Source organism: Acanthaster planci, linkage group LG06, assembly GCF_054643075.1.
Source record: "Acanthaster planci isolate LZ-2023a linkage group LG06, COTS_SCS, whole genome shotgun sequence".
NCBI classification, from domain to species: domain Eukaryota; kingdom Metazoa; phylum Echinodermata; class Asteroidea; order Valvatida; family Acanthasteridae; genus Acanthaster; species Acanthaster planci.
Genome location: NC_141782.1, coordinates 6,652,611 through 6,678,661, shown reverse-complemented (window position 1 = coordinate 6,678,661; position 26,051 = coordinate 6,652,611). Strand labels below are relative to the sequence as shown.

At 40.3% G+C, this 26,051-nt stretch overlaps 2 protein-coding genes across 6 annotated transcripts in view; both read left to right on the top strand.

The window, feature by feature from the left end:
- The window catches only part of lonp2 (lon peptidase 2, peroxisomal), a 91,384-nt gene extending 81,381 nt beyond the window's left edge, over positions 1-10,003 (top strand). Inside the window, exons 17-18 of the mRNA XM_087137669.1 lie at positions 7,315-7,425; positions 7,951-10,003. Coding sequence (XP_086993795.1) covers positions 7,315-7,425; positions 7,951-8,070 — 231 coding nt within the window. The 3' untranslated portion in view covers positions 8,071-10,003. The remainder of the gene's footprint in view (positions 1-7,314; positions 7,426-7,950) is intronic.
- Positions 10,004-15,309: 5,306 nt separating this feature from the next.
- LOC110979986 (uncharacterized) overlaps positions 15,310-26,051 on the top strand; it is a 137,494-nt gene continuing 126,752 nt past the window's right edge. Inside the window, exons 1-2 of one of the 5 annotated variants that reach the window (XM_022236212.2) lie at positions 15,310-15,634; positions 19,703-19,851. In XM_022236212.2, the coding sequence (XP_022091904.1) occupies positions 19,705-19,851 (147 nt within the window). In that variant the 5' untranslated portion in view covers positions 15,310-15,634; positions 19,703-19,704. Of the gene's footprint in view, positions 15,635-15,666; positions 15,914-19,702; positions 19,852-26,051 lie in introns of those variants that run through there. The other 4 variants (XM_087137683.1, XR_015425573.1, XM_022236210.2 and 1 more) reach the window with 4 other exon arrangements.

Genomic DNA, 26,051 nt, shown 5'->3' with positions numbered 1-26,051 from the left:
ATGCAAGTGTACATCAACAGCGCTCCCCCCTCATAAGACAAAACTCCTTCGGTCTCTTGTTCATATAGGTTTGGTACAGTCATTTTCCTAGTTCCGGATCGCGAAAATTATTCAGTAAGACTGCAGCTAAAAAATCCTCAAATTCGAGTGAAATATGGTCAGAAGTCAACTTTGTGTTTTGGATATTCTTCATTTTTTTTCCGAAATCTAAGCTTTTATATTTGGATTCACAGGATCGATCGACGAAAGTAATGACACCTTCCTAGTTCTGGATCGGTTTAGGATCGAGACAAAAACGTCTTCACAAATATTAAGTAACCACACGAAAAATCCATTTTCAGCCAAAACCATTGTAAAAAGTTGCTTTTCTAATAGAGAATCTTTTAATTTTGAGAAAATTAGATGAAAAATAAGAATTCTAATGAATTAAAAAGGTAGAAATTGCGTACAGTTTGACTCGACTTTTAAACTGTACAGTGAGCTATCAACGTTACCCTCCCCGCGCCGCACAGTTGACGAACCCATTACGTCACATACATTTCTGCTGCGCCCGTGTAGTTGAGTTCGCAACGACTTTGCGTGGTAACGCCGCGCGATCCGAGAGTGGGGAAAAGCTTGCAGTTTTCGCTAAATTAACAAAAACGGAAACTCTAAAAAAGTCATTTTGATTAAGCGGACATTAGATGCAAAGGTTTATATGACTATTCAATTTAAAGAAATATTTAAAATCACACGTAGCGAGTGACCTATCGCCCGTGAATTTTAGTGTTTTTTTCGCTCTTGTGAACTAGGAAATTCCGGAACTAGGAAAACGACTTGCGGTGCAATGGGCGGAGTGGGTAAAAAAATTAGCTGTCGATCTCCGAATTCAAGTTTCATGTATGACCGCGGGACCGGATTTTCATCGGCACAGTGGTTTTCCATGAAGTCTGTCCTTCAGTAAGAAACTTCACAGACATTTTGTGCATGAATGTTTGTTCCTAATTTATTTACTTTTTTACGGGTACCCGGCCCGGAAAAATGGAACCGGGTTTTGAAATCGACGGGCGGGTACCCGGGTACCCGGCACAGGCCTAATTATCTCAATGGCAAACATAACTAAAAGTTCCTTAGTAGCAATGAATCCTCTCAAATCCTTACAGTAGGAAGATTTCATGCGGTTTTATACCGCTATATGTATAATAATAAGAGAGCTCATCTGTCTGTTTGCCAACAGAACATAGGGCTTTTTCACACTTTTTTTGTACGTTTGAGCCTCATGTCATGTGACCCCTGATATGAAATCAGTTAGATTGACCAGAGTCCTGAAGTTTAGCTGTTGAAAATGTGTACAAAACCTATGGGGAAAAATTAAACATTCGAAAGTTAATTAGAAATTAGGTGATAACGTCGTCACAATGTCATAAATTTGCCAAATCCTTTTTTCAGGGTCTTTGTTAGCTGTAATTTTGATGACAATCAAACATCGCGAAGTTACCAAAATGGTGGCTTGAATAAGTGTACACAGTCAATGGGCTGAAATAAATGTTGAAAAATCAATAGTAAATCAGATAACAACGTCATCATGACGTCACACATTTGGAATAATTCTTCTATTTGGGTTTTAGTTGGCTATCAGTGTGATAACAATCAACCATCGCAAAGTTACTAAAATGATGGCTTAAGTTGAAAACGTACTAAGTTAATGAGCTAAAAATCCCTGTGTAGAAAAACTGCTCCTTTAAGTTCATGTCACGTAATTTCTGTTTAAAGGTAGGGTCATAGATTGGTTTTTGTCAAGGGAATGCTAATTTAGTAGGCAAAATTATCAAGAAAGATACAATTAGAGTTACCTATGAAAGTTTCAGTTCCATACAGTTCCTACTTCTTGAGAAAACAGTAAAAAACTGTCAGGGTATTTTCCACAAAAACATTGAATCTATTTACGATTAGTGAGACGAAAAAGAACTGTGGTATTAATCACAATAGTGCCACCTCGGTCATAACGGATACTAACTGCAAGCTGGCCCCGATTCCGAATTGGTTTTCACTAGCGCCGGACTTCAGTCAGCATTGAATCTAATACTCGAGGTCACAACAGCCTAGCCAGCCTGCCACTGAGCTGTTATATAACAGCGATATTATAATGAGTCTACCTCCTTGTATCGTGGGAGATTTGTGCATGCAGTGGGTCAAAGCTGGCCGGGGCTATGTTAAAGTCTGAATATGCCTGTCTTCCTTCCTCCACTGCATATTTCGAGTTATCGTTAGCCAATAACTCCTCTTCAAACAATGATGAAAAAAGGCAGTACACAATAAACCAAATACAAAAGAAATATACATGCTCATGTGTAGAATGATAATGAATCAACTGGCACCAATGGACCAGAAATGTTTATGGGAAATGCGAGTGTTTAAATTCAGTTTACACTTTCGATTTTGTATAGTTTGTGAGAAATGTAACTCCATGGGTGGGAAATCTCTGCTTTTAAACGGATCTCCGTTATTTGTTGCATGTGCAGAATTTCATTTTCCGCTTTTTTGCCATTGACTGACCAGACAGGAGGGCTATGTATTTGCATGTGAGTTTTGTATATGCTCACAAATGCACAACACTGTCTACTGACATGTACATATACATGAAGTACGCGTGCATGTACATCCTGCTTGTGGTGTATGCCCACACATCGGCGTGGAGCAGTGTAAACAGCATCCTCGCACCATCAGGTTATTGTGCTGTGACTGGCTGGGAATGAAATATCAATATTCATATGTTTAGTTAGACTTGTTGCGGCCGTTTCTGCGTGAGTGATTAACCCCTTCGTGCCGGGAAGCGTCTATACCGCAGTATTTGTTCATTGTTGTCATCACTCCTGAAAATGAAACAAAATATCATGGTTTGCACGCAGAAATGGGATTGATCCCTTCTTTGAAAAGAAGGACAGAGGATTGTAGTGCATTGCGGAGGGTCAAGAGGCGGTACACATAATCAAGTCTTTTCAGCAAATTATAATAGGCACAAGGGAAATTTGCCTATGTAGGCTGGGCAGGGTAAGTATCACTAGGAGACCTGACCCACACTTAGTGTGGGGGAGGATTTTACTCTGGCATTTGCCGCAAACTGAATGTTGCGGGAGGCCACGGTTGATTTTTATAATATGTAGATATGCCAAATTTAATAATAAATCACTTGATGATGTCATCATGATGTACTGACGTAATTATTTTGGGCTGTCTTTGTTTTAAGGTCTGTGCTTGTTGTAACTTTGATGACAATCGAACATCCCTAAATTGCCAAAATTGTGCCTCGGAAACATGTACAAAGTCAATGGGCTGAAATAAATGTTAAATAATCAATGAAAAATCACTTGATGACATCATTGTTCAAGGACCATCCATGTATCAGGGTTGTTCAGTGACGTAAGTTTAATGAAGATCCAAAGTTGATAAAGGACCGAAGTCATGGGTACAAAAACATGCACAAAACAAAAGGGCTTTTTGTCAGAAGAGGAAGAAATGAGAGTTTTCTGCCTGTTTGCAACATGCAGAGGGCTTTTCTGCTTTTGTTTTGACTCAAAAATATTGAAATATTTTCACTATATCACTTAAAGACAAAAAATTGTTAAACCATAATTTTTTAAATAAAAGGCCTAAATTTACCCTATCTCTTGATGTAAAAAGCAAGAGGAATCGCACAAACTGGTAGGTGTTTTTAAGACTACTGTCTGACCAGAGACTAACATCTATGAAAGCAAGCTTGTATCCATTACCATTCTTGAATGATAAGCAACTTCTTGTTTTGACCGGAAGTAAGGGTCATGTGACTTTAGGTACACAAGATGAAATGAATATTTCAATTTTACTACCACGTTATCACAACCACCAAATCAGGGAAAGTCACTGTTGATTTTATGTAGATTTTTTTAATAATTCAAATTCAACCATCTTTAACTGATTGTAGTTTTACACTTGATGACATCATCTTGATATAATTTGAGGACCATTTCATCCTTAACCACTTGCTGCCGGGGAACCCTGTTTCGAGCACCATGGGTTTATACGCAGAGCCGGGGTGCCCGAAATGGGACAAAAGAGCTGGTCCGTGTAACAAAAGACCGGACTCGGAACAAAAGACCTGCTGCTTGGAATTGCCATCATTGCTCGGCTTGCATTTTTCGAAGGCAATCTGTCACTGTCTTTAAACAGTATACCACTGTTTTGGGCATAGCGCGCCTGCGGATTAGCATCGCGGACAAAAGTGCTCCAGGGCACCATTTATGAGCGACACAGCACCGCTGCATACTAATCCAGCTGTGTTAGAAAAGACGCTACTCGCATTCACTGGGGACAAAGGAAATTAGGCAACACCTTACAATGCTGGGCTTTCTTTACAGGGTGACAGGCTTGCTGAAATATTCAGGAGTCAATGAAGGTACCTGTTTTTTAGAGTAGCCACCAAAATGTCATTTGTGTAGGTGTAAACGTCCATTAAATGAAATGATGAATTTTTGAAGAATTTTGAAAACTAAAAATCTTGAAAATCACCCATTTGTGTGCACTGCATTTTTAAAAGCACCCGGCAATATGTGGTTAAGGTCCTTTTGTTGTGTAACTGTGAGTAGGATCCATGATTACTAATTGACCAAAAAAGGCCTGTTGAAACTATACAAAGTCAATGGGAAAAAATTGGAAATTTTTAAATAATGAATCAATTTTAAAATAATGACGTCAGTGAAACAAAGTAAACATTGCTCTTAGGTCCTCCTATGGTGTAACTCTGATGAAAATACATCTCTGCCAAGTGACCAAAATGACCCTTGAAATGTGCATACAAAATGAATGGGGCAAAGTAAATATTCAGAATTACATAATAAACCACACAATGACACTATCATGACATGATGCTTCGCAGCACATCTTTGCCACATGGTCTTTCTGTATCCTACAGTGTTACGATCCCAGTTGATCCACATTCTTTGAACATTTGTGTCTCCCCAAAATGGTGTTTTTGGAATTCACACACATTTTTAAAACCTATAAAAGACTCTGTAGTCATTTGTTTTGTTCTCAGTCACTGCCTATATGCTCTTAGCATGTGCTTTCCCAAATAGTCAGTGTTGGGTCAGCACCTCCATGCCATCCTCTACCAGTCTGCTCCTCTTGATCGCCAGACAGTGGCCGAGGCTGACACCGCTGTGGGACCGTGGACCCTGGAGTGTCATGGCTCCATGCATAAGCCGAATCGCATCTGTCTTAGCTAGGCTGTTCAGGCACAGGGTATGGAGGTGCTTAGCCCAATGACTTTGCTCCTTTAGCCATGTCACAGACTGGGCATAGCCTTATCTTTTTTCGTCCTTGATTTGGGCTTCTTAAGGTGAATATAATTTGCCTCTTTGTCCAAAGATGTCTTTGCTTGCTTGCTATGTTTCTCTCAGTGCTTGGCTGTGCTAATGTAAATATGTTTGCTTTTATGCTTTTGCTTGTCCAACTTCATGGTGTTTTTGCACGAGAAGTTTAAGTTGCAAAAAACACACTAGATTTACTTTGCTTTAAGTTATCACTCTGCTGGTTTAAGTTTATAATGATGTTACTGATTAGTTCCTTTGCCGTCCTTTGCCCATATTTTAGTGTGTTTGTTCCCATCTCATGTCACGTGACCCCTGATGATGTCAGTTTTACAATTTTGTGCTGGGATCTTCTTTTCGTGGTGGATTACGAATGTGGACAGATATGGAATCAGTCCAATTGACCAGAGTGCTAAAGACTGGCTGTTGAAAAGCGTGTATAAAACGTATGGGGAAAATAAAATATTCACAATCAATAAAAAATCAATAAAAACATCGTAGCTAGTGGACTAAGAGTTTGTACCTACTATATAGTCTGATAGATTGATAAAAGTGCTGAAGTCTGGTGGTTGAAAATGTGTACAAAACCTATGGGGGCAATTAAATATTCAAAATTCTATAAAAATTAGCTGATGACGTCATCATGATGTTATGCTTCGCGGCACATCTTTGCTGCAGGGTCATGCAACTTTGATGAAGATACAAACTTGCAAAGGGACTAAAGTGCTGCGCAGAAAAACCCTTTACAAAATGAACGGGGTCTTGCAGAACAAGGTGAAGAAGAAAAAGAAAAAATTTTGACAAAAGCAATGCCTCTTCTGCATTTTGCAGAAACGTCCAACCCCCAAAAGAACAAGAATTGCGTTTTCGCAACTGCGAAAAAGCCAATAATAGTTATTTATAAAGCACACACATCAATTTCACGAAAGACGTACACTGCGCTCCAGAAAAAAAGAAAATAGAGAACAGACAAAAGTAAAATGAATTGCACAAGGTAGTATGATAATCAAGATTCCAGTGGTGTGTTTTGAGTGACATGCAAAACCAGATATTTATAGGGAGATTATTCCACAGACATGGGGCAGCTATATGGAATGATCTATCTCCCCTGGACCTACATGTATGAGATCTTGGTACAGCCAAAAGATGTTGGTTAGCTGATCGAAGACCAGGGCAGTTGTATACCTACAGAGTCACAAGTGTGGACAAATATGAAGGAGAAATTTTGTAGTGTGCAGTTGACTACTGCCAAAGGAATTAACACTATGTTGGGTCATTGCTAGGCTGGGAATTGGGAAAATGAGAGGTTCTGTGAAGCAGTATTAGCACTTACCCTGTAATTTGTTCGTTTGGGTGTCTCCCTCGCTGTAGCTTTTGCATCGCAGCGTCAATCACAGAGGTGTTGCAATATTATGTACCGATCTCGATTGAGTGCCATCACTCTAGGTCTACCACTTCTTGGACAATGTGACACACTTCCAGTATCTCTTACATGATATCTGAGTCTACCCATTGTCAATTGAGGACTTGGAAATGTACGGCCACATCCTTTGCTGACTGTCCGCATCACGCATCCCAACAGTGCGGGCTCAGTTAAACTGACTTGGCATTCATGTGTTAAGTTTGTTTTTTTCTGAAAAACTCAGTTCTGGATCCTACAAACCACTACCTGTCACAAGAAAATCTTCAGTCCTGTGCAAATTAACCTGTCAAAACAAAACCTGCAATTCATTGAAAATTTGTCAGACCACCATTTTGGGGTTCAGTGAAGCATACCACCCACGACAGTGTTAGATATACTCTCTAAAAAAATGTTTTATCAACTTGTGCTACTTTTTGGCCAAAAATGTATGACGTACATGTACAAGGTATCTTGGAAAATATCTTAAAACTTAAGTTCATTAAAATTAGATCTCTTGGACTTTTGGAAGTTGGCTGTTATTGTTTGGATACTGCACTGAAGATGGTCATTTTCTTTTTGTTTGTGAAGGTTGGAGGAATAAAGGAGAAGGTACTTGCAGCACACCGAGCTGGTGTCAAAAGGATTATCCTACCAAAGCGTAATGAGAAAGATTTGGAAGAAGTTCCACAGAGCATCAAGGTAATGCATTGATACTACTGCATCGGTCAAGGTCTTGGATAAATATTTCACTTGGGGTTGGTTCCTGTAGTCCTGAGATCTCCCAGTATGGACCAACAAGATAACAGGGTGATTTTCCATTGCTAGGATGTTGGTCAATGGGGAAGGCAATTCTTGTGTTCCTCAAATGCTCCCTTATATGCCTAATTAGCTGTTGCACTTTACTTGTAACTCTGAGATAAGGACCCTTACTGTGTATTACCAACTGGTCAGTTGGACCTTGGGCTCATATTGGGCAGGGATGATCACTCCCCAAGGAAGGTAGGGTACAGTTACCCTGTTACCTGCTTCCCACATTTTCCAAAGAGTTGTTGTTATCACCCAACTTTAATAAGACGACGACCATATATTCCAAGCTGAAATCATATTTAGTCCTGTAGTAGTTTTGAAGAAACCTTTCCTCTCTTATATAAATTTATGGGCATATTTTATTGAATTCAGAGTGTTGCCAATTTCCTGTTTTCCATATTTTGACTTCTAAATCAGAATGATCTGCAGTTTATCCTTGTTTCTCGTCTGGAAGAGGTTCTTCAAGCAGCCTTTGATGATGGTTTCCCTTTCATGCTACCACAAGTGGAGCCTACCATCATACCAAGCAAATTATAACAAAAAAGCCTTCAATTAATGCCAGAAAATGCATATGCCCGAAATGGAAAAAATCGAGAAAACTATTGTACTGAGAAATGTATGGGAAAATATGAGATAAAGCACTAGAAAGGCTTCATTGAGACAAAAGCACCGGAATCAAAGTTTAAGTAATGAAGAATGAGTAGTTGAAGTTCAATACCAGGTCTTCCAAGAAAATGTTGAAATAAAAGGAATAAGGAAACATTCTAAATACAGAAGAATAAACTTTGTTATCCGTACAAGAGATTTTGGAGGAAAAAAATCAAATACTTATTTATCAAATAAAGTTGTATCACAAATAACTGTCATCTTAGTTTAACATTTCGATGATTTTGATGCACCCCCAGGAACAGCCAAGTACGCCATCAACTGTTTGTGAGCTTTGTGACATGCTTTACTTAGTTGAAGATATAGAAGTTTTGAAAACTGATTTATTTTTTTGTTTTAGAAGCAGTTGAGTCATGTCAATGATTTCTCCACCATGATATTAAACCATAGTCATGAGGGTAATAATATGAATGTAGTTTCTGAGAGTTGTCTTCATAATGAATACAATACACGTAGTTGTAATTCAAATGCAGAAAGACTCTCTGCAGACTCATGTATAGTTATACATGCAATAGCAGTTCACACTTGAAACATGTATGTATTGATTCAGGTAAATTGTCCTCCCTTAGAACAGACATTTGTAGCTGCCTCAGAAGTAGGTCTTGTATCTTAAACCAAAGAAATTGCTGAGAAATATCGCTGATCTTGACAGTGTTTAAGAAGGTATTATGTGTGGTGAGAAAAATTGCATATTTGTAAATTCATAAGTGGCAATTATACTTCTATAGGAAAAAATAAATAGGTTATCAAAGCAAAATGCTGGACACATGATCATCTGTTTAAGCATGAAGTAACTCTGAATGTGAAAACTTGTCACATTTTTTCCTTCAGACTGACAAGGTAAAACAGTGATTGTACACAAAGTTTACAATAATTTATGAAGGCACTGTTTACAACAAATCATGAATGTTTCATATTAACCCAGTAGTAAGACTAATTTTATATTTTGCCTCTTAGAACATTCATTCTTTCACCTCATGAAATCATTCTTACTATTTTACTTGCTAACATTTCTACATAAACAATGTACCATATCATAAAGGAAACAATCTGACAATTCTGTGGATATGGATTGCATGTCAATCATAGTGGCCTACAAGCCTCGTTTTAAACAGCATATCACTTCATTATACTGGTTACAAGCACATTGATTCAGCAAACTGATTTCAGTAAAGTATTTTGGTGCCTCTTATTAATGTATAACTGTCATGTATGTTGTAAATACACCATACTTTAAGTGTGAGTGTTAACATTTACCAGCTTTTATAATCACATAACCATGGTGAATATTAATTGCATTCAAACACAGAAACTATGTTACAATACCATTGGGGATTAAATTGTACATAGTGAATGTGGAATATTGAGAAGACATCATAAGGATTTCCTATCAGGTTCAAAGCATTAAATCTGTTGTGGAAAATGGAGGTGTATGTATCAAAGTACTGTGATGGCCGATAATGAATGTTTGGCAAGATCATATGTCAACTTTCTCTCTCTCTTTAAAAGACACTGGGTATTAATGCACAACACAAACATTAGTCAGCAAACCTTAATATGATTGCCAAAATTCTGTATTGGAGTGAGATATCACTTAACAATTAAGCAGAAAGTTCAACCCAATCATTGGTAATGGTAGGTATATACATGTAGCTAAAAAGTAGGATTTAAATTATCGCTGTTGTTTCTTTTCCATTACATCAGTGGCATATCCAGGTCTGGGTTGGGGCAAAGTGGGACTGGCATTTTCAATGAGTGAAATAAATTTCAATGTTCCCCCCCATGGGTCATTGCACCAAGTTGAGGAATGGTTGCTGACATTTGGACATTTTTTTCTCGATGAGGTATAAGGGGGACACTCAAAGTATAAGTCTGTTGTTTATAATGTTATAATCTTTTGGTTCTGAAATTTTTGAAATTGATTCATGTGATATTCTAAAGCAAAATGAGCCTCGTTTTTGTAAAAGTTATTTTTGTGGGTCAGAATTCTTGCAAGCTGTAGAATTGATAAATAATTATAAACCTAAATCTAAACGAAATGCCAAAGGAAGATGGTTTGGGGGTCCTGTCGACATGGACAAAAGATTTGAAAAATGATACCAATCATTAAAGGGAAACGGTACGTATCTAATTATGGAAGCCGAACAATCGCAAAGCAAAGCGTGTATTCAATGTTACAAAGAAAAATCATTTGTAGAGTTTAAACTAAAGAATATAGTAGAATATAGTGAATATAGTAGTAAGGAACGGGGGATTCAGGAGCAGCCCCTCCTCTCCACTCTTCCCAAAGCAACAGGGACTGCCCCAACCAAAAAGGGACTTCCCTAGCCAGCCCTCGTGACCCCCAAACCCAGCAACTCGGGAATTCCCCGGGGCTTCCCCGCTCCCCGAAAAAACTAGCTCTCCTCCAAAGCTTTGAGGAAAAAAATGAGATAAATAATAAAACCGTAAATATAAATAGAGACATGAATAGAGAAATTAGATCACAACGCCGCCCTATATTATCGAACTTTTGGCGATTGAAAAAAATCGTGTCTAGCCGACTTTGTCAAACGATGTAACATTCAGTTGCCTGCACCCGCTAAAAAAAAGTCACTCAAAGCCGGAGCTAAAAAAAGCCACTCAAAGCCGGAGCTCGTAAAAGCGATTCAAGCGAGCCAACTACAATTTATAAATCTAACCCGTCAATTATATCACCAGCTTTTAAAAAAGCTCGAGACAATGACATTGAATTTACGGCCACGGGCACAAAAGGCACAATTTTGCGAACAGACCTAATTACCGCGATTAAATCACACGTAAAACCGGAAGTGATTGAAGAGGTAAACATCCGAAGAATCAGACGCTTTAAAGGCAATTATGGTAATTAGGAATTGACGCCTACTTTCTTTGCCGACGATTTGATTCACTTTTTCGATTTCTATAAAAAATATATCCAAGACAAGGCATTAGCCGAGTTCAAAGATGTCGGTTCTTATAAATTGCAAACGGCCGTCAAGGTCAAGTTTAAAATGGAAAAGCCCGGAGCCGAGATTAAACTAGGCGTTTTCACATTTACGAGTAAAACAACGTAGTCATTTCACAACAAATCAAAGAATCGTTAAACCAACAAATCGTAAAACATCTAGAGGACGTGGAAGCTCACGAACAGAGGGGCCCGGGCTGGGTATTTTACAAAGTCGTCGCATTTAACATCAACGTGGTAAAATATAACCCAGTAGAAGCTACTTACATTCCACTTCCAAAATATTTAGCAGACAAGAAAGCAATAATTAACGTCCAACACAAAGAAGATCAAGAGTGCATTCGCTGGGCGTTGAGAGCTGCTTTAAAATTATGTTCAGACGAAGTCAAACATCAGCTAGAAACCAACCCAAAATTATAAGATAACGAGCGCACCTCGACGTACACTAAAGAAGACGATTAAATTTCACAAAAGTGGACTTTCCAACACCCTTCTCGCAAATTCCACGCATTGAATCACAAAACAATTTAGCCATCAACGTATTTGGCTACGCGGATGAAGAAGGCATTTATATACTTTACAAAACTAAAAGCATTGACGAGCCCATCCATTTACTTTATTTTACTAGAGGTGAAACGAGTCACTACTGCTGGGTCAAGAATTCTTTTCGGTTGGTGTGTGACGTCACCCAACATAAAGCTGAATTACATTGGTGCTTCAAATGCCTTTAAACGAAAGAAAGACTCGGCAGACGTCAAGAAGATTACCAAGGGATGGAAACGGCGCCTTGTCAAGTAGAGTTACGCGTAAAAGGCAAAAACATTCTCAAATTTGAAAACTATAAAAACAAGTAGGACGCCCCCTTCGTAATCTACGCAGAGTTCGAATCTGTTTTAGAGCGCCTCCCACCAAAAGAATTAAACACGGTTAAAACACAAATTCACAAGCCTTCCGGCTATTCATACGCAGTAATGAGATGCGACAGCACTTGCACGAGTCGCGAAACTTACAGAGGCCAAGACGCAGCCGTTAAATTTGTGCAGTCGCTGTCTAGAGAAGTCGCCAAAATCAACGCAACATTTGCCGATCCAAAGCCTCTCGCTTGGTCGCACGAATTGCAAAAAATCTATGAGAAATTCAACGAATGCTGAATTTGCGAAAGTCACATTGGTAAAACCAAAGAATAACAATGCCAATGTCATATTCCGGACGAGCCGAAAACGAAAGGCGAAAAGGCCGCTTTTAGTTCCTTAAAACGAACGAGGTTTCAGAGACTACATTTGCATGACTTGCGAAAAGCTCATCAACAAGTTTCGCAAAGTTCGCGAGATCGTTGCCACGTAACGGGCAAGTATCGAGGGCCTGCGCACGCCCATTGCAATCTAAAACTAAGAGTAGTCCCAAAGCGTCTATATACGATTTGTTGAATATTGCCGAGGTTAATAAGATTCCTGGATTACTTGTTTCTGTTGATTTTGAAAAGGCGTTCGATTCTGTGTCACATGAGTTTATATACAAGGTGCTAGACAAATTTAATTTTGGTCCTATAAAGAGCTGGATTAGTACATTTCATAACCAGGCGACATCTTCAGTTCTAGTGAATGGTTTCATGTCTGAATCCTTCAAAATCAAAAGGGGTTGTAGACAAGGTGATGGCCTTAGCCCTTATTTATTTCTTTTATACGCTGAGGTTTTTGCTATGATGGTGTCTACCCACAAGGATCTCAAAGTTATTGAGATAGACGGTAGAGAATTTAAAATTTCCCAGTATGCAGATGATACGGCTCTGTTCCTTGACGGGTCAGAAAAATCTATGAATGTTGCATTTAAAATGCTAGATACCTTTGCCGACTCATCAGGATTGAATGTTAACATTGATTAAACGAAAGTGATTTGGATCGGTTCGAAAAAGGGTAGTAGAGAGAAGCTCTGTGAAGAGATTAAGATGCACTGGGTACGCGTAGAGGAAACATTTAAAATTCTTGGTATTGTATTCTCTACAGATCTACATTCGATGGTTTTACTGAATTACAATAATGTTGTTTTATCCTTACGTAATTTGATTACAAAATGGTCGAAAAGGATTACCGTAGTCAAATCTTTGCTTTTGTCTAAGCTTACGTTTCTCCTCTTAAGCATTCCTGATCCACCTCACTATATTGTCAATGAATTAAATACGATGTTGTTCAAATTTATTTGAAGGGGCACTGACCGGATTAGTAGAAATCAAATGGTACACGATTACAGCCAGGGTGGGCTCCAAATGGTTGATGTTAGGGATTACATGACCACTCTGAAGATTACCTGGCTCCGCAGACTCCTGGTTGCAGACAGTAACTGTGGTTGGGCATTTCTGTGCCATAAAATAATTGGAGCGCCGTCCATGGACTCGTTGGAAGGAGGTTTATTGAATTCTCTTCTTATTAACGGAGATTTGATTGCTGGGAACCGCTTTTGGATGGACGTTCTCACAGCTTGGTCAAAATTTACTAAGGCTCACACCCCCACGCCTATTAAAGATTCTTTGGTCAACACTCTTTGGCACAACGAAAAAAATCAAAGTGGGAAAGAAATGCATCTATTACAAGCATTGGGAGTCTGCAGGCATCAGTTTTATTTTTGATCTTTTCAATGAAAACGGTAAATTTCTCTCATGTGATGAATTTAAGGCAAAGTTTAATGTAAGAACCATTTTTTGGAATACGGAGGTGTAATTATGGCTGTTTAGAAAGCATTTCCAATTTTATTGAATTTTCAATTTCCTGTTATACCGTTTAATTTAGGTACCCTCTTGAGGGATAAAAAGGCTCTAGGAGAATGCTTTCGGTGCTTACCTCCAGTAAGAAAATTACTCGCACGTTTACAACAAAGTGGAATAGTAAGCTTCAAATAGATTACGACTTCTCCAAAGGGTCCTCCATTTTTAACATTCCCTTCAAATGTACCGTGGATACCAGGTTACGATGGTTCCAATACAGATTAATCCATATAATTCTTAGTACAAATAGCTTCTTGTTTAAAATCAAAAAGTCTACCATGAAACTGTGTACTTTTTGCAAAACTGAAGAGGAAACCCTTATTCATTTATTTTGTCCATGTGTTTATACACTTTTTTTGGTCTGCAGTAGCCTCTTGGATCAGGGCAAAGACTAATTATCGTATCAACTTAGACAATAGAGCATTTTTGTTTGGTGGAGCTGATTTTGAAGATTAAGTCGTAAACCTAATTTTATTAATTTGCCGCTTTCATATCTATAAAATGAAAATGAGCGAGAAAGTGCCTTCCCTTCCTGTTCTCCAAAAAGACCTGAAGAAATACTTTTCTGTCGACAGATATATTTCTATGTGCAACAATAACGTCGGGTTATTCTATCGTAAATGGGATTCCTTCTTGGTACTTTTTGACTGATTGTTTTTATGATTTGCATAATTTTACAAATCGATGTTCATTTGCCAAACACAGGTATGAAAACATGATGTTGAAAATCAGAAGTCTTTCCTAGAATAAAAAAAATATTAAAAAAAAAAAAAGAAAATGGGGTTGTCCTCTTTTGGAGCATCAAATAAAATTTGCGAGTGGGAATTTGAAGTTTTTAGTTGTCCACTTTTGACGCGCCACGAGAGTTGTTAAAGTAAAATCCAAATTTCTGCTAGCGGAAAGTTGCGTTTTCTGAAAATGCTATACTCAAAGTCCAAATCCCGAAAATCTGCCAGTAGAAAATGGGGTTGTCCACTTTTGACGCTCCATACATGCACATCACTACACATGTAAGGAGGGAGCTGTACAAGTCGAAAACACGTAAAATAAAAACTTACTGTTCTCGTCAACAAGACTTATTGCCCAAATGAGATTCATTCCACGCCTTATTTTTGTTTTTCCGAACATAGTTTTTGGTGGTGGCAGGCTCAGGAAAACTGGAGAAATATGTCATTTTCACCTCAAAAACTAGTGATTTTTGCATTTGTATCAATTACATTCGCAGTAGACTTCGCCGATCAAATCCAAAATAAGGCAAGAGATATCGTTCGGTTTGAAATTATACTTTCACAAATTAAATTGGAAGGTCTGAAATTGAAGTCAGTTGCAAAGAAATACGAAAAACGTCAATTTAGAGATGATGATACCTGATACATTCTGAGCTTAAAAGAGCGATCACTGGGCAGCCATCTTCAGTTCGCACGGGCGCGAAAGAATTTGGTGTGCATGCGCACAGACTAAATGTACCGCTGAAACATACGTGACGTACGTCAATACGTCAGGGCTATCTTGCACGTGCTAGTTGCGCAGAAACTGCTCCAGATCCCGCGAATCAGATCAGAACTTAAATAGAACTCCAGACTGTTATGTTACACCCTACATGTACTATGTACACATCTTCAGTGTGTCACTGGTGAGCCGCATCTGTCTGAAAATAAAATAGGACAAAGCCTAGTCTTCAAAAGAGTTGACGTCACACGGTATTTCGTATGGTAAGACTGTATTATTTTATTAAACAATTTTACACTGGAGTCATTTTGATTTCGCCGAACCGTCGTTGACGAAGGAAATTCTTCCTCCATGGCCGAACGTAGGCCTACTTGTGCTGCACCCAAGAACAGCGGGTTCGACGTCCGCCGCGCTGCCACAAACTTCGGAGCTCAGCGGATGTCGAACCTACAATTGTGGACCGATGTGAAGTTAGTTACTTGATCGGACTCGTTCGACATTTAGTACTGAAAACAAGTAACCAGTTTTATGTTCAGTGTTGAGTAAGTAACAGTTTAACATTCGGTAAGCATGGCGTGCGATCAGGATGCACACCCCTAATACAGCCCTTCCTTGCATTCTGGTTGCAACAGGAACAATAAAGTGCAAAAAGAACAAAAAACAAGCTGCGCCACCATACACATCCATTCACATACATACCTTATTTACAATGAACATGCCATTTCCCTGTGATGAACATGTATACTTGCACAACTGTCTCTCACAGCGGCAAACTGGGGAATGGGGCTTTTGAGGGTCAAACAAACCCTCAAATTCATATGTAGGTTATGGTTTTTACAACAACAGCGGGAAAAAAACAGTCGGTTATGGAGGAAGGAACACATGGTTATACCTGCTGTTTTCATCAAAAGTTTTTCAGTAAATCAAATAACTATACGTCAAACCCAGGCCTTGGGAGAACCTTACTTTCTAAGTGTTTCTGAACTCACTAGTGACCCCACTGCCTCCATTTCAAGTTCAACCAGGGCAATGCAGTTGACTTAAGTTGTGTCGGTGGAGTTCTTTGCTTGCCAAAGTAAATGCATCATTTGCACTTTTCTAAAATAGAAATAAATACCCAAACCCCATGCCCCACCTCATGATTACAATGAAGCTGATTTCATTGTGCTCAATCACTGAGGACACCTTGTAACCCAGAGCATGGGTTTTTAGGGGTCAAACAAGCCCTCAGGGGTGGGTGACCTTTTTTACACCAACATACATGTAATTTTTTGAGAGAAAAATGGTCAGTTATACATGTATCTGCTGTTTTTATTGAAACTTTTCAATCGACATAATATACTTCAACCCCACGCCATGTGATGAGCTTACTTCTTTCGAACATACAGTAAATTAAACAAATTCCACGTTTACGATCAGTACGACATAATTCTTCATTCAATATTGTCACAAATTGTATACTATATACGTCAAGAACTGGATGAAACAAGGTCTATACGTTGGCAAATTAAATTGTATACTTACCCTAGGCCTGTAGGCTGTTCTTAGGAAAAACAAATTGTAGGCTATTTTTATTGTCGCATCTTTTATGAAGTGTCGATTCAGTTCCCCAATTTTATCTTTTGGATTGGTTAGAATTACCAGTGACTAAATTCATTGTATAGTACTTGAACATTCCAATGTTCTTGAAAAGAATTCGAACTTAACTGTTTATAAATTTGTTGATGAATCTTTTGTTTATGAATTTGAATGGAAGAGTTTGAAATGGCAGGAAACCTGTAGTATGAACTAATGAATTTGAAATTTGTTGTTTTGAAATTTGTTTGGGAAACTGCATGAGGAAAGTTGGGAGGAATTTCACCAATGTTGTAGTTGAGTACTTTCCGAGTACCAAGTTGTCTGCGACATGTTTAACTAGTTAGTAGGGAACAAAGCTGAAGTACATGGGCATTTGATGGTACATGTACATGCACAGAGGTAGGATTACAAAATAAAATGATGACTTCAGGCCATCACTGGTGAATAAAAATTTAGTTTTTAGGACAAAAGTACTTGGCTTAGTACTTTCTAAGTACTTATCTCCTTGGAACTTAAATATCACAAAACTGGGATAGTGTGAAGTCTTATACATGTATTTAGTTTGTGATCTTACAAATGTTGTGCATTTACCATCAAATGCCTGTGTACTCCCGCTTTATTCAGTTTAAGTACTCTACTACAATACTGAATACATTGAATATTCATATTTCTTAATGTGTGTAATGTCTTAGGAACCTGTATGAGGTTCTTCTTGATTAATGATAATTCCACTGATATTTTGTACGGCATAACTGGCCTATTCTCGTGTTTATATACATGTATGCTTTGGGTTACGTGTGTTTTGCTGCAGTAAGGCACTAAAGGCATAAAATTAAGCAGTGTCAGGGGCCATGCCACATTAGACTACATTATCTATAATTTACCAACGCAGGATTGAAAAATGTTCCCGGGTAGGCATGGTGTGGTCCGAGTTAGGGGTAGGTCAGAGTTTGTTATGGGTCCTCCTTGATTTTCGTCTGAGTTGACTGGAAACCAGCCTGCCTGGGATTTAAAAGGGGACAGCTTCCTTTGCTAGAAAATTCTGAGAAAGTTATTGGGACAAAAATTTGTCCTATAGCATTTTTGGTCCTCACAAAATGAGTGTACACATAATCCCACAACTACAGTGTGTGTTTGTCAGGATTATCTTTGGTAGAGCAGTAACTTGAGTATGAACAACATATTTGGTTTGTGGATTGTTTTCGGTCCCAACTAAAAAGCATTTGGGCTCAAATTTCATGGTCATAATACAGGGTAGCTAAAGGGTCATTCTATAAATTTGGGGTCTGACATGACATTTTTCTGTCCCTGTTACCCCCTTTGACGTATACTTTGACAACTGATATACACGTACTGTATCACTGAATTGATTTCAAACTAGTTTTATTAGTTTGGCAGGTAATTTGCAGTACTTATTAAATCTTGAAAATGAAACAGTTCTAAACATTAAAAAATCATGTTATACACTCGCGTGTATAATGCATGCTGTACATTTAGCACCTTTTAGCACCTTTCCATACCAGGGAAATGCGTACTCAAACTGCAAAATACCCTTGTGTCTGGGTATAAGGGCCCACTAGTTGTTGCATGTGCGGCGCAGCGCAGATTTGATGGCTGGAAAGCGCAGCTCGATGACTGTTTTGTGACTTCAATATGAATGAATTTTACCTGGCACGTGTTTGTGTACTTTGTGTATTATATTTTGTGCATTAAAATAGCTGAGATAAATAGAATAGATAAATAAAATAGTTTAGAAGTAGCCATTGTCTGAACTTGTACGAACACATTGGGGTGATGTACATGTGTATTCATGTCATATTGTGGCGTGATTGGTTGAAGGAAGGAACTTACTGTTCTGTTGATGTTTACAGGTGAGAGGGTGGCACTCTGCCAGGTGCTTACTAAAATTCATCTTCGACCAACTTATACATGTAGATTAATTGTGTCGTTTCCAAGTGGTATCAAACATGAAAAGACGAACGAATAAATTCAAAGGAAAATCAGGTTTCTCCATAGCACAGTTTGTGCAGGAAAGAATACTTACCTGAATGGGCCTTCAGCTGCTAATCAGTCTCGACATTCACTTTGATGACTAATGTGATGCACCCACCCAGTATACGTTTATTTTGTAATTATGTGCTGTAAATTTGCACTGCGATTACATGGAAAAACATTGCTATGCAAGTTTTCTCAACTGCTGTGCAAAAATTACTTTGTATTTCAGATGCACTGTGCAAAATTTTTGCTGAAAATTATTCCCTGATGTAGACAGGTTTGTTTGTGATCTGAAATTGAAAGTTGTGAGTTTAGGCATGGGCATGGCAGGACAATTGTATTTGCTATCACATCGTTCTGCACTGTGTTGTTCTCAAACCTACATTGTGAAGATCCTAACTATGTTTTTTGTGCATTCAATAATCGAGAGTGAATTGGTGTAGTAAATGAATGGCAGTGTAGAGACGACAAATAAAGACCAAAATTTAATGAAAAGGAAAACTAAGGGATTGCAGTTTGGGAGAATTAATTAACTGCTTGTCTTGGCATAGCCAGGAATATCGGAGCTCATTGTGAACATTTTTCAGAAGCATGGGCCTGTCCAGTTTTTTTGTACTTGTAAAAGTAAAAAGGTCTAAAGATGCAGTGGTAGTCCAGCAGACTTGCTGTAGTCTGAGGCCAGCATTTTTTAGCCACGAAGTATTTTACATACATGTACAATGTACATATTAAATTTAATGTACTAATGTTTAATGCAGGCATGGCAGCTAACAACATTTCATCAGCAAATACCAGTGGCTTTTCTGCTCGTTTGATGATTGGCAAGGGAGCCGACACCATGCCAGGGTCTCTTGGACTGCGAAGCCCAAAGAAAATGCACAGTATGGGCAACATTCTGGAAATAGAGGTATGAAATTTGAGACGCCATATACTTTTCTAGGCAACACATGGTAAGTCCATGATTCCATGTACTGTGCCAAACTGCCGTACTTCCTTATATTCCCATACTGACCGAAATTGCCAAGGCATTGAATGGGTTCATTAGAGAATAACCATTGAAGCATATTAGAATGAAGATAAGTTCATGATTACCATGTTCAGCATGTAGTTGTATAAGGATATCTCTTTAGCTTGTCTTTCCTTTACATCACATACTGGTATTTTGTGTGAAAAATCTCCAAGTTCGCTCTGTGATAAGTGTGTGTAGTCAGTTTGTGCACTTATTAGCCACCTTTAGTTTGGCACTAGCTTTTTAGGTGCATAGGAAATGTACATGTAGGCATAGTAGTTCCGTTCTGTCCAACTTTTGTCTCAGCCTCTGAAGGAACAGCACCTACAGTCTGAATCTTCTACGGAATTTTTGCACTTATTTTATGGGAGATTGGTGAATTGTCCCATACGGTGTTGAAATAAATTGAGATAAACATCATTTCGGTTTTCTGAAGCTTGGTGCAGGAGTCATAGGAGTTAAGATTTTCTGCAAGGATCTTCCAGCCCCGGACTGGACTGTAATAGTTGAATAGAAGGAGTTCGAACTTTCTGCAAGGATCCTCAGGCCCTGACTTATGCTGATTATTTTACCGGACTATCTCCCGGTCATCCAGTTAGGATTCCTGGTGAGACTTTCATCTCCTCCTTTAGAATGGAAGAGTGGGCCAGTGTTCATTTCGAGTTCGGACCACTGGAAGTGCTTTACATTTGCTCAATTTTTGAGCATCCTTGATGACTGGATGATGCCGCCTCCAATAGGAACGCAGTCCTGCTCTCTCATGGGGAATGATAGATACTGAGCTATGGTGAATACTGAGTGAGGGGCATGAACATACTCTGTGTCAAATTCTAGAGAGGGGCTTCTCACACGTTTTTTTGCTACAATATAAGGGTTCCAGGCAAATCTAAGAGGCAGGTTGTCTACCTTTGGCCTTTGCTCACCTCACATAGTTAGAGAAAAGCTCCAAAAGGAAATAGACCTCAATAGAATTGCTGGTCCATTCCCAACCCCACCTGTCCCAACATTACAGTGCTCACCTATCGGTTCAGTACCTAAAAAAGAACCTAATAATTTCAGGCATATCCACCATCTTTCCATTCCTGAAGGGCAATCAAGGAAAAATTTTGAGAAGCAAAATTGCACAGTGCATTATGCCTCGTTTAAAGCGGCATTGCACTTAGTGATGGCAGTGGGACACAGGGCATGGTTGGCAAAATGAGGCACTGCACTTAGTGATGGCATGCAGTGGGACATAGGTTGGCAAAATCTTTTAGGTTTTACATTTGAGGGTCAGTATTATGACAGATGTTTGCCATTGAGATGTTCCATTCGGTGTTCCCCTCTTTGAGAAATTCCGCATTTTTCATGAGTTCAAAGTGAAAGAGATGGCAGACAGTTTGATGATCACTCACTATATTGATGATTTCTTATTTGTCGGACCCAGTTCAGATTTTCGTAAGGCACTCTTGAAGGTATTTGAAATAGTAGGTCCTATGCGTAGTGGGACCGAATTCCTCAAACATTTCCATGGGATTTCCCTGCATTTGGTAAAAAGTGGCAAACTAACTTGTCCAAGTTTCAATCGTACATAGATGCAGCATTTGGTATGGTGCATGCTTTGGTTTCCAGTGGGTTCAAGGTAGATGGCCACCAGAACTTCAACAAATACAAGCGTCCATTGCCTTATTGGAATTTTATCCTATCCTGGATGCAATCAAGTGTTGGGGATGTGTACTGTCCAATCAAGTGCTATTTCACTGTGATAATCAAGCAGTTGTTCACATCATTAACCAGCAAACATGCCCCAGAATAATTAATGCATCTTTTGCGGCTCTTTGTATTGGAATGTTTACACTTCAATGTTCAGTTTAAAGCGGCACAAGAAATGAAATTGCTGATGCTCTGTCCCATTTCCAGACCAAACGGTTCCGAGCAGCACTTCCTGGGACAGCCAGCATGATGACAACATTACCCATCCTTCCTCAAATCTGTTGGGCTGAGATGACATGTTGCTGTTAGCTGCTTTCTCACCCCACACTCACAGGGCATATACATCATGTTGAAATGCATTTTAGATTCAAAAAGAACTACACTGTACACGTAAACTTACCAGCTTCTGTTACAGAAATTGGAGAGTTTATTTCGTGATTATCCTTATTAGGTGTAGCACTGTTACAACTGACTTCTCTGGGTTTGGCTATCATCTTAAATTCGCGGTTGGTCAGACCTTCCAAAGATTTAATTGTTTCTAAACTCAAGGAAGGCTGTCGCAGGAGCCACAACTCAGGTGGTAAACGTTTGCTCATGTCTTTGCCACTTCCTGCCCAAAGTACTGAGGCAAGTCCACATATATGCTTCTCACAATTTAAAGTTAACCTCTTTAAAGCTACTGTGGTGTGTGCAGTTTATGGCTTTATATATTTCAGTGAATTCAAGATATACAGTAGGTTACAGGAATACCTATTTACGGCTATCTGACATTGAATTCTGCAATCAGGGGTCCCCGTTCATTTATGTTGATTTCCTTTCCATAAAGTTTTGTTCTACCAACTAACATTCAATGAATAGGACATTGGCAGTGCCACACAGTATTGACCTACATGTAGTTGTAGGTTTAATGGCATATATGGCAGTCCAGTACCCTTTATGCCATTAGCTGATATGGGAAAGCATAACAATACGTTAGAGAAGAAACTAAAACTCAGACAGTGATAACAAGGATGCATGAGAGCAAGCAAAAAAAAGGCAAGAAAGACGAGATGACTAGCATTAGAAAAGAAAGTAAACATGGTATTGGTAGCATGGAAGCAGAAGTGGAGGAAGCACCAATGATCCTCCAGACATACATGTACAGTATTGCTGGTGCCCTGCAAGGTCGGACCGTGTACCTTGCAGTTTAAGGGCCCAGGCCCCGCCGGGTTCTTCGCAGGTCGGCAACACTTTCAGGTGGTGATGCGCAACACTGAGTCCAACCAACCATCGACACTTCCCTCTCCTGCTCTTGTGCAATATCTACTGAATCAAGAGACATTATCAAGGTGACAAAAGGAGTTAAGATGCTAACATTACAGTTATGGATGTATTGGAAAATTTGGTGACAAAATTGTTTTTGTCCCAGTAAATGTTTGAGGATCATTTCAGAGTCTGTTAAACCAAGTGTTGTTTGGAGGGATTTTCTTTGGGAAGTGAATTTTTTACATTTGAGCATAAGATATTCGATGTCATCCGTAGTGCTGCAAGCATAACATAGGCAATCAGGGCATTTGCCAATGTTGTGGAGGAAAGTTTGCAGACCTCTTCATAAGCCTAGGCCTTTCACCCTTTAACCCTTTCACGGTGGGATTATTTTGACTGTGACTGCTAGGCACCTATCTCCAGTTGAGACTAAGGTCCTCTCATTGGGTGAGAACTTTGCCCTAGTACCTAAGTCCTCACCGGTAAAGGAGATCATTCAAGCTACTGAACCAGCTCTACGCCACCTGGCCAAGTCTGCTGCAGACGATGTCAGACTCCAGATCAGCCAAGCCCTCAGGTACCACAAGCCTGCCAAGCCCAACATCACCAAGCAAGAACACTCAGCCCTCATCAGCCTACGTCGAGACAAGTCCATCCACATCTTGACTGCTGACAAAGGCAATGCCACAGTCATAATGAACAAGGCCGACTACGACAAGAAGGTGTGGGACATCCTGAAGTCTATACGAAAGCGAATAAATGGTAAACTACTTGCACTCCAGCGTTCTGGGCATGTTCCCATGACCCTGTACCGCCAACTCCATACCTCCAACTCAAGATGTCCCCGCCTCTTCGGCCAACCGAAGATACACAAACCGGACATCCCTCTGCGCCCTATCGTAGCGTCTCGTGGGGGTCCAACCTACAATGTCGCCAAGCTCCTTGCCAAGATCCTCTACCCCCTCTTTGGCAACACGGAGCACCACGTCAAGAACTCGGATCAGTTCCCCTCTTTCATCCAAGACCTCACCCTGCAACCTAATGACATCATGGTCAGCTTTGATATTGTATCACTCTTCACCAACGTGCCCACCACCGATGCCTGTAACATCGCACGAGAACGCCTGGAACAAGACCCTTCCCTCCAAGAACGCACAGACCTCACTCCGAACCAGATCCAAGACCTGCTCACAGCTTGTGTAACGACTACCAGCTTCCAATGGCGAGACAAGTACTTCGAACAAACCACGGGAACCTCTATGGGATCTCCTATATCCCCGGTTCTTGCTGATATCTACATGGAGCAATTTGAACAAACAGCCATGGCCAAAGCCGATCTCCGCCCCACAGTCTGGCTCAGATATGTTGACGACACGTTTGTCATATGGCCCCACGGTCAAGACAATCTAGTCACATTTCTGGCACACCTCAACGGGCTCTGTCCCAGCATCCAGTTCACCATGGAACAAGAAAGGGATGGCACCATCTCCTTCTTGGATGTTGAGGTGGCCAGACAACCTGATGGGACCCTCTCCCGCAACGTGTACCGCAAGCCCACCCACACGGACCAGTATCTCCACAATCGATCATTCCACCATCCCAGAATCAAGAAATCGGTCAACACCACACTTGTCCGCCGAGCGTACAACGTGTGCGACAAGAACAACTTGCCAGGCGAACTACAACACATCTCCACAGCACTACAACGGAACAGTTACATGACAAGTCAAGTCAAGATCCAAGCAACTACACCCCACCCCGACCGACGGGTCTCCTCTACCCCAGGTCAACCATATAGACACATTAGTTCAGTCACCCTCCCGTTCATAGGCCATACATCCCACCGCATCCAGCGCATCCTTCAAGAACAAGGAATCAGAGTATTCCACACCGCACCAAGCAAGATCAAGCACATTCTCCAGTCACACAAGGACACCCAGGACTCAACGACAAGACCCGGTGTTTACAAGATACCTTGTGAATGCGGCCTGGTGTACATCGGGGAGACAGGCAGGGATCTGTCTACACGTCTCAATGAACACAAGGCCCATGGCCGACGAGGAGAATATGACAAATCATCCATCATCAGGCATTCACACGAAACAGACCACGTCATCCAATGGCAGAATGCACATCTCATCACCAGCATCGAACGGTGGCATCCCCGACGAATAAGAGAGTCCATCGAGATAAACAAACACAAGACAGTCACCCAAGACATCGGCCTTCACATCAGTGACATCTGGCGCCCCATCCTGTGCAGTGGGTCCCCTATACCCGAGGACACTTAGCGTATTGCCACTTGGGTCCTCTATACCCAGGCAACCACACACCTCTACAGTCCCACACACACTGACACACCTGAATGAGCAGCAACACATCCACCCACAGATACAAGCAAGAAAAAGTTCCCGCCTAAACGCCTCAGTGAACCAGCAGCCAGGATCCCATCTTTCACACCTCACCGCACATGTCCAGCATATAAAGCCACACTCAAGTTGGAGTCAAGCAGTCTCCTGATGACGGACAGAGTATACTGTTCCGAAACGTTGAGTAAAACCGGTTCTTCTCAGAACCACACATACTCATAAAAGAGAATATTGTACATGGTGTAACCGCAAAAAATCCTTAACTAATTGCTAGGCTGTGGTATGCCCTGAATGGAGGGCTTTGTCCAGCAGTTGGCCCCATTGAACCAGCAGCTGCATGGCAAATAGACTGTATGTGTGGTATGCACTAATCCTCACACAATGGTGCTGTAGTAGCAGCAGTCCTCCAGTAGTGAAGGGGTTAAGCACAGGTTTGGTCGGTAGCCTGGCTGGTTGAAGGGGGATTAAAAGCTACGGGCCAGAAAGGGGCTGGCCTGTAGAGAAACCGGCCAGCAGTGGGTGTTGTGCCTTACTCTGATCGAATGCATGCTACACGGCCTGCTGCACGCCATAGTGCATGTACAAATGCAATTCCAGTGAAAATCAACAGAGGGCGCCCTGCGAAAGAGATTTTGCTCGTGCGTGTTGTACTCCGCAATCTGCTCTCCTAATTCGGGTGATTGCACCCAAGATATCGGCGAATTGCCGGTGCTAAATAACTAACCCAAACTAATGAGTACCTCTGGGCGTATGCCGACACTAGTCTTTCACCCTTGACAACCCTCGACAACT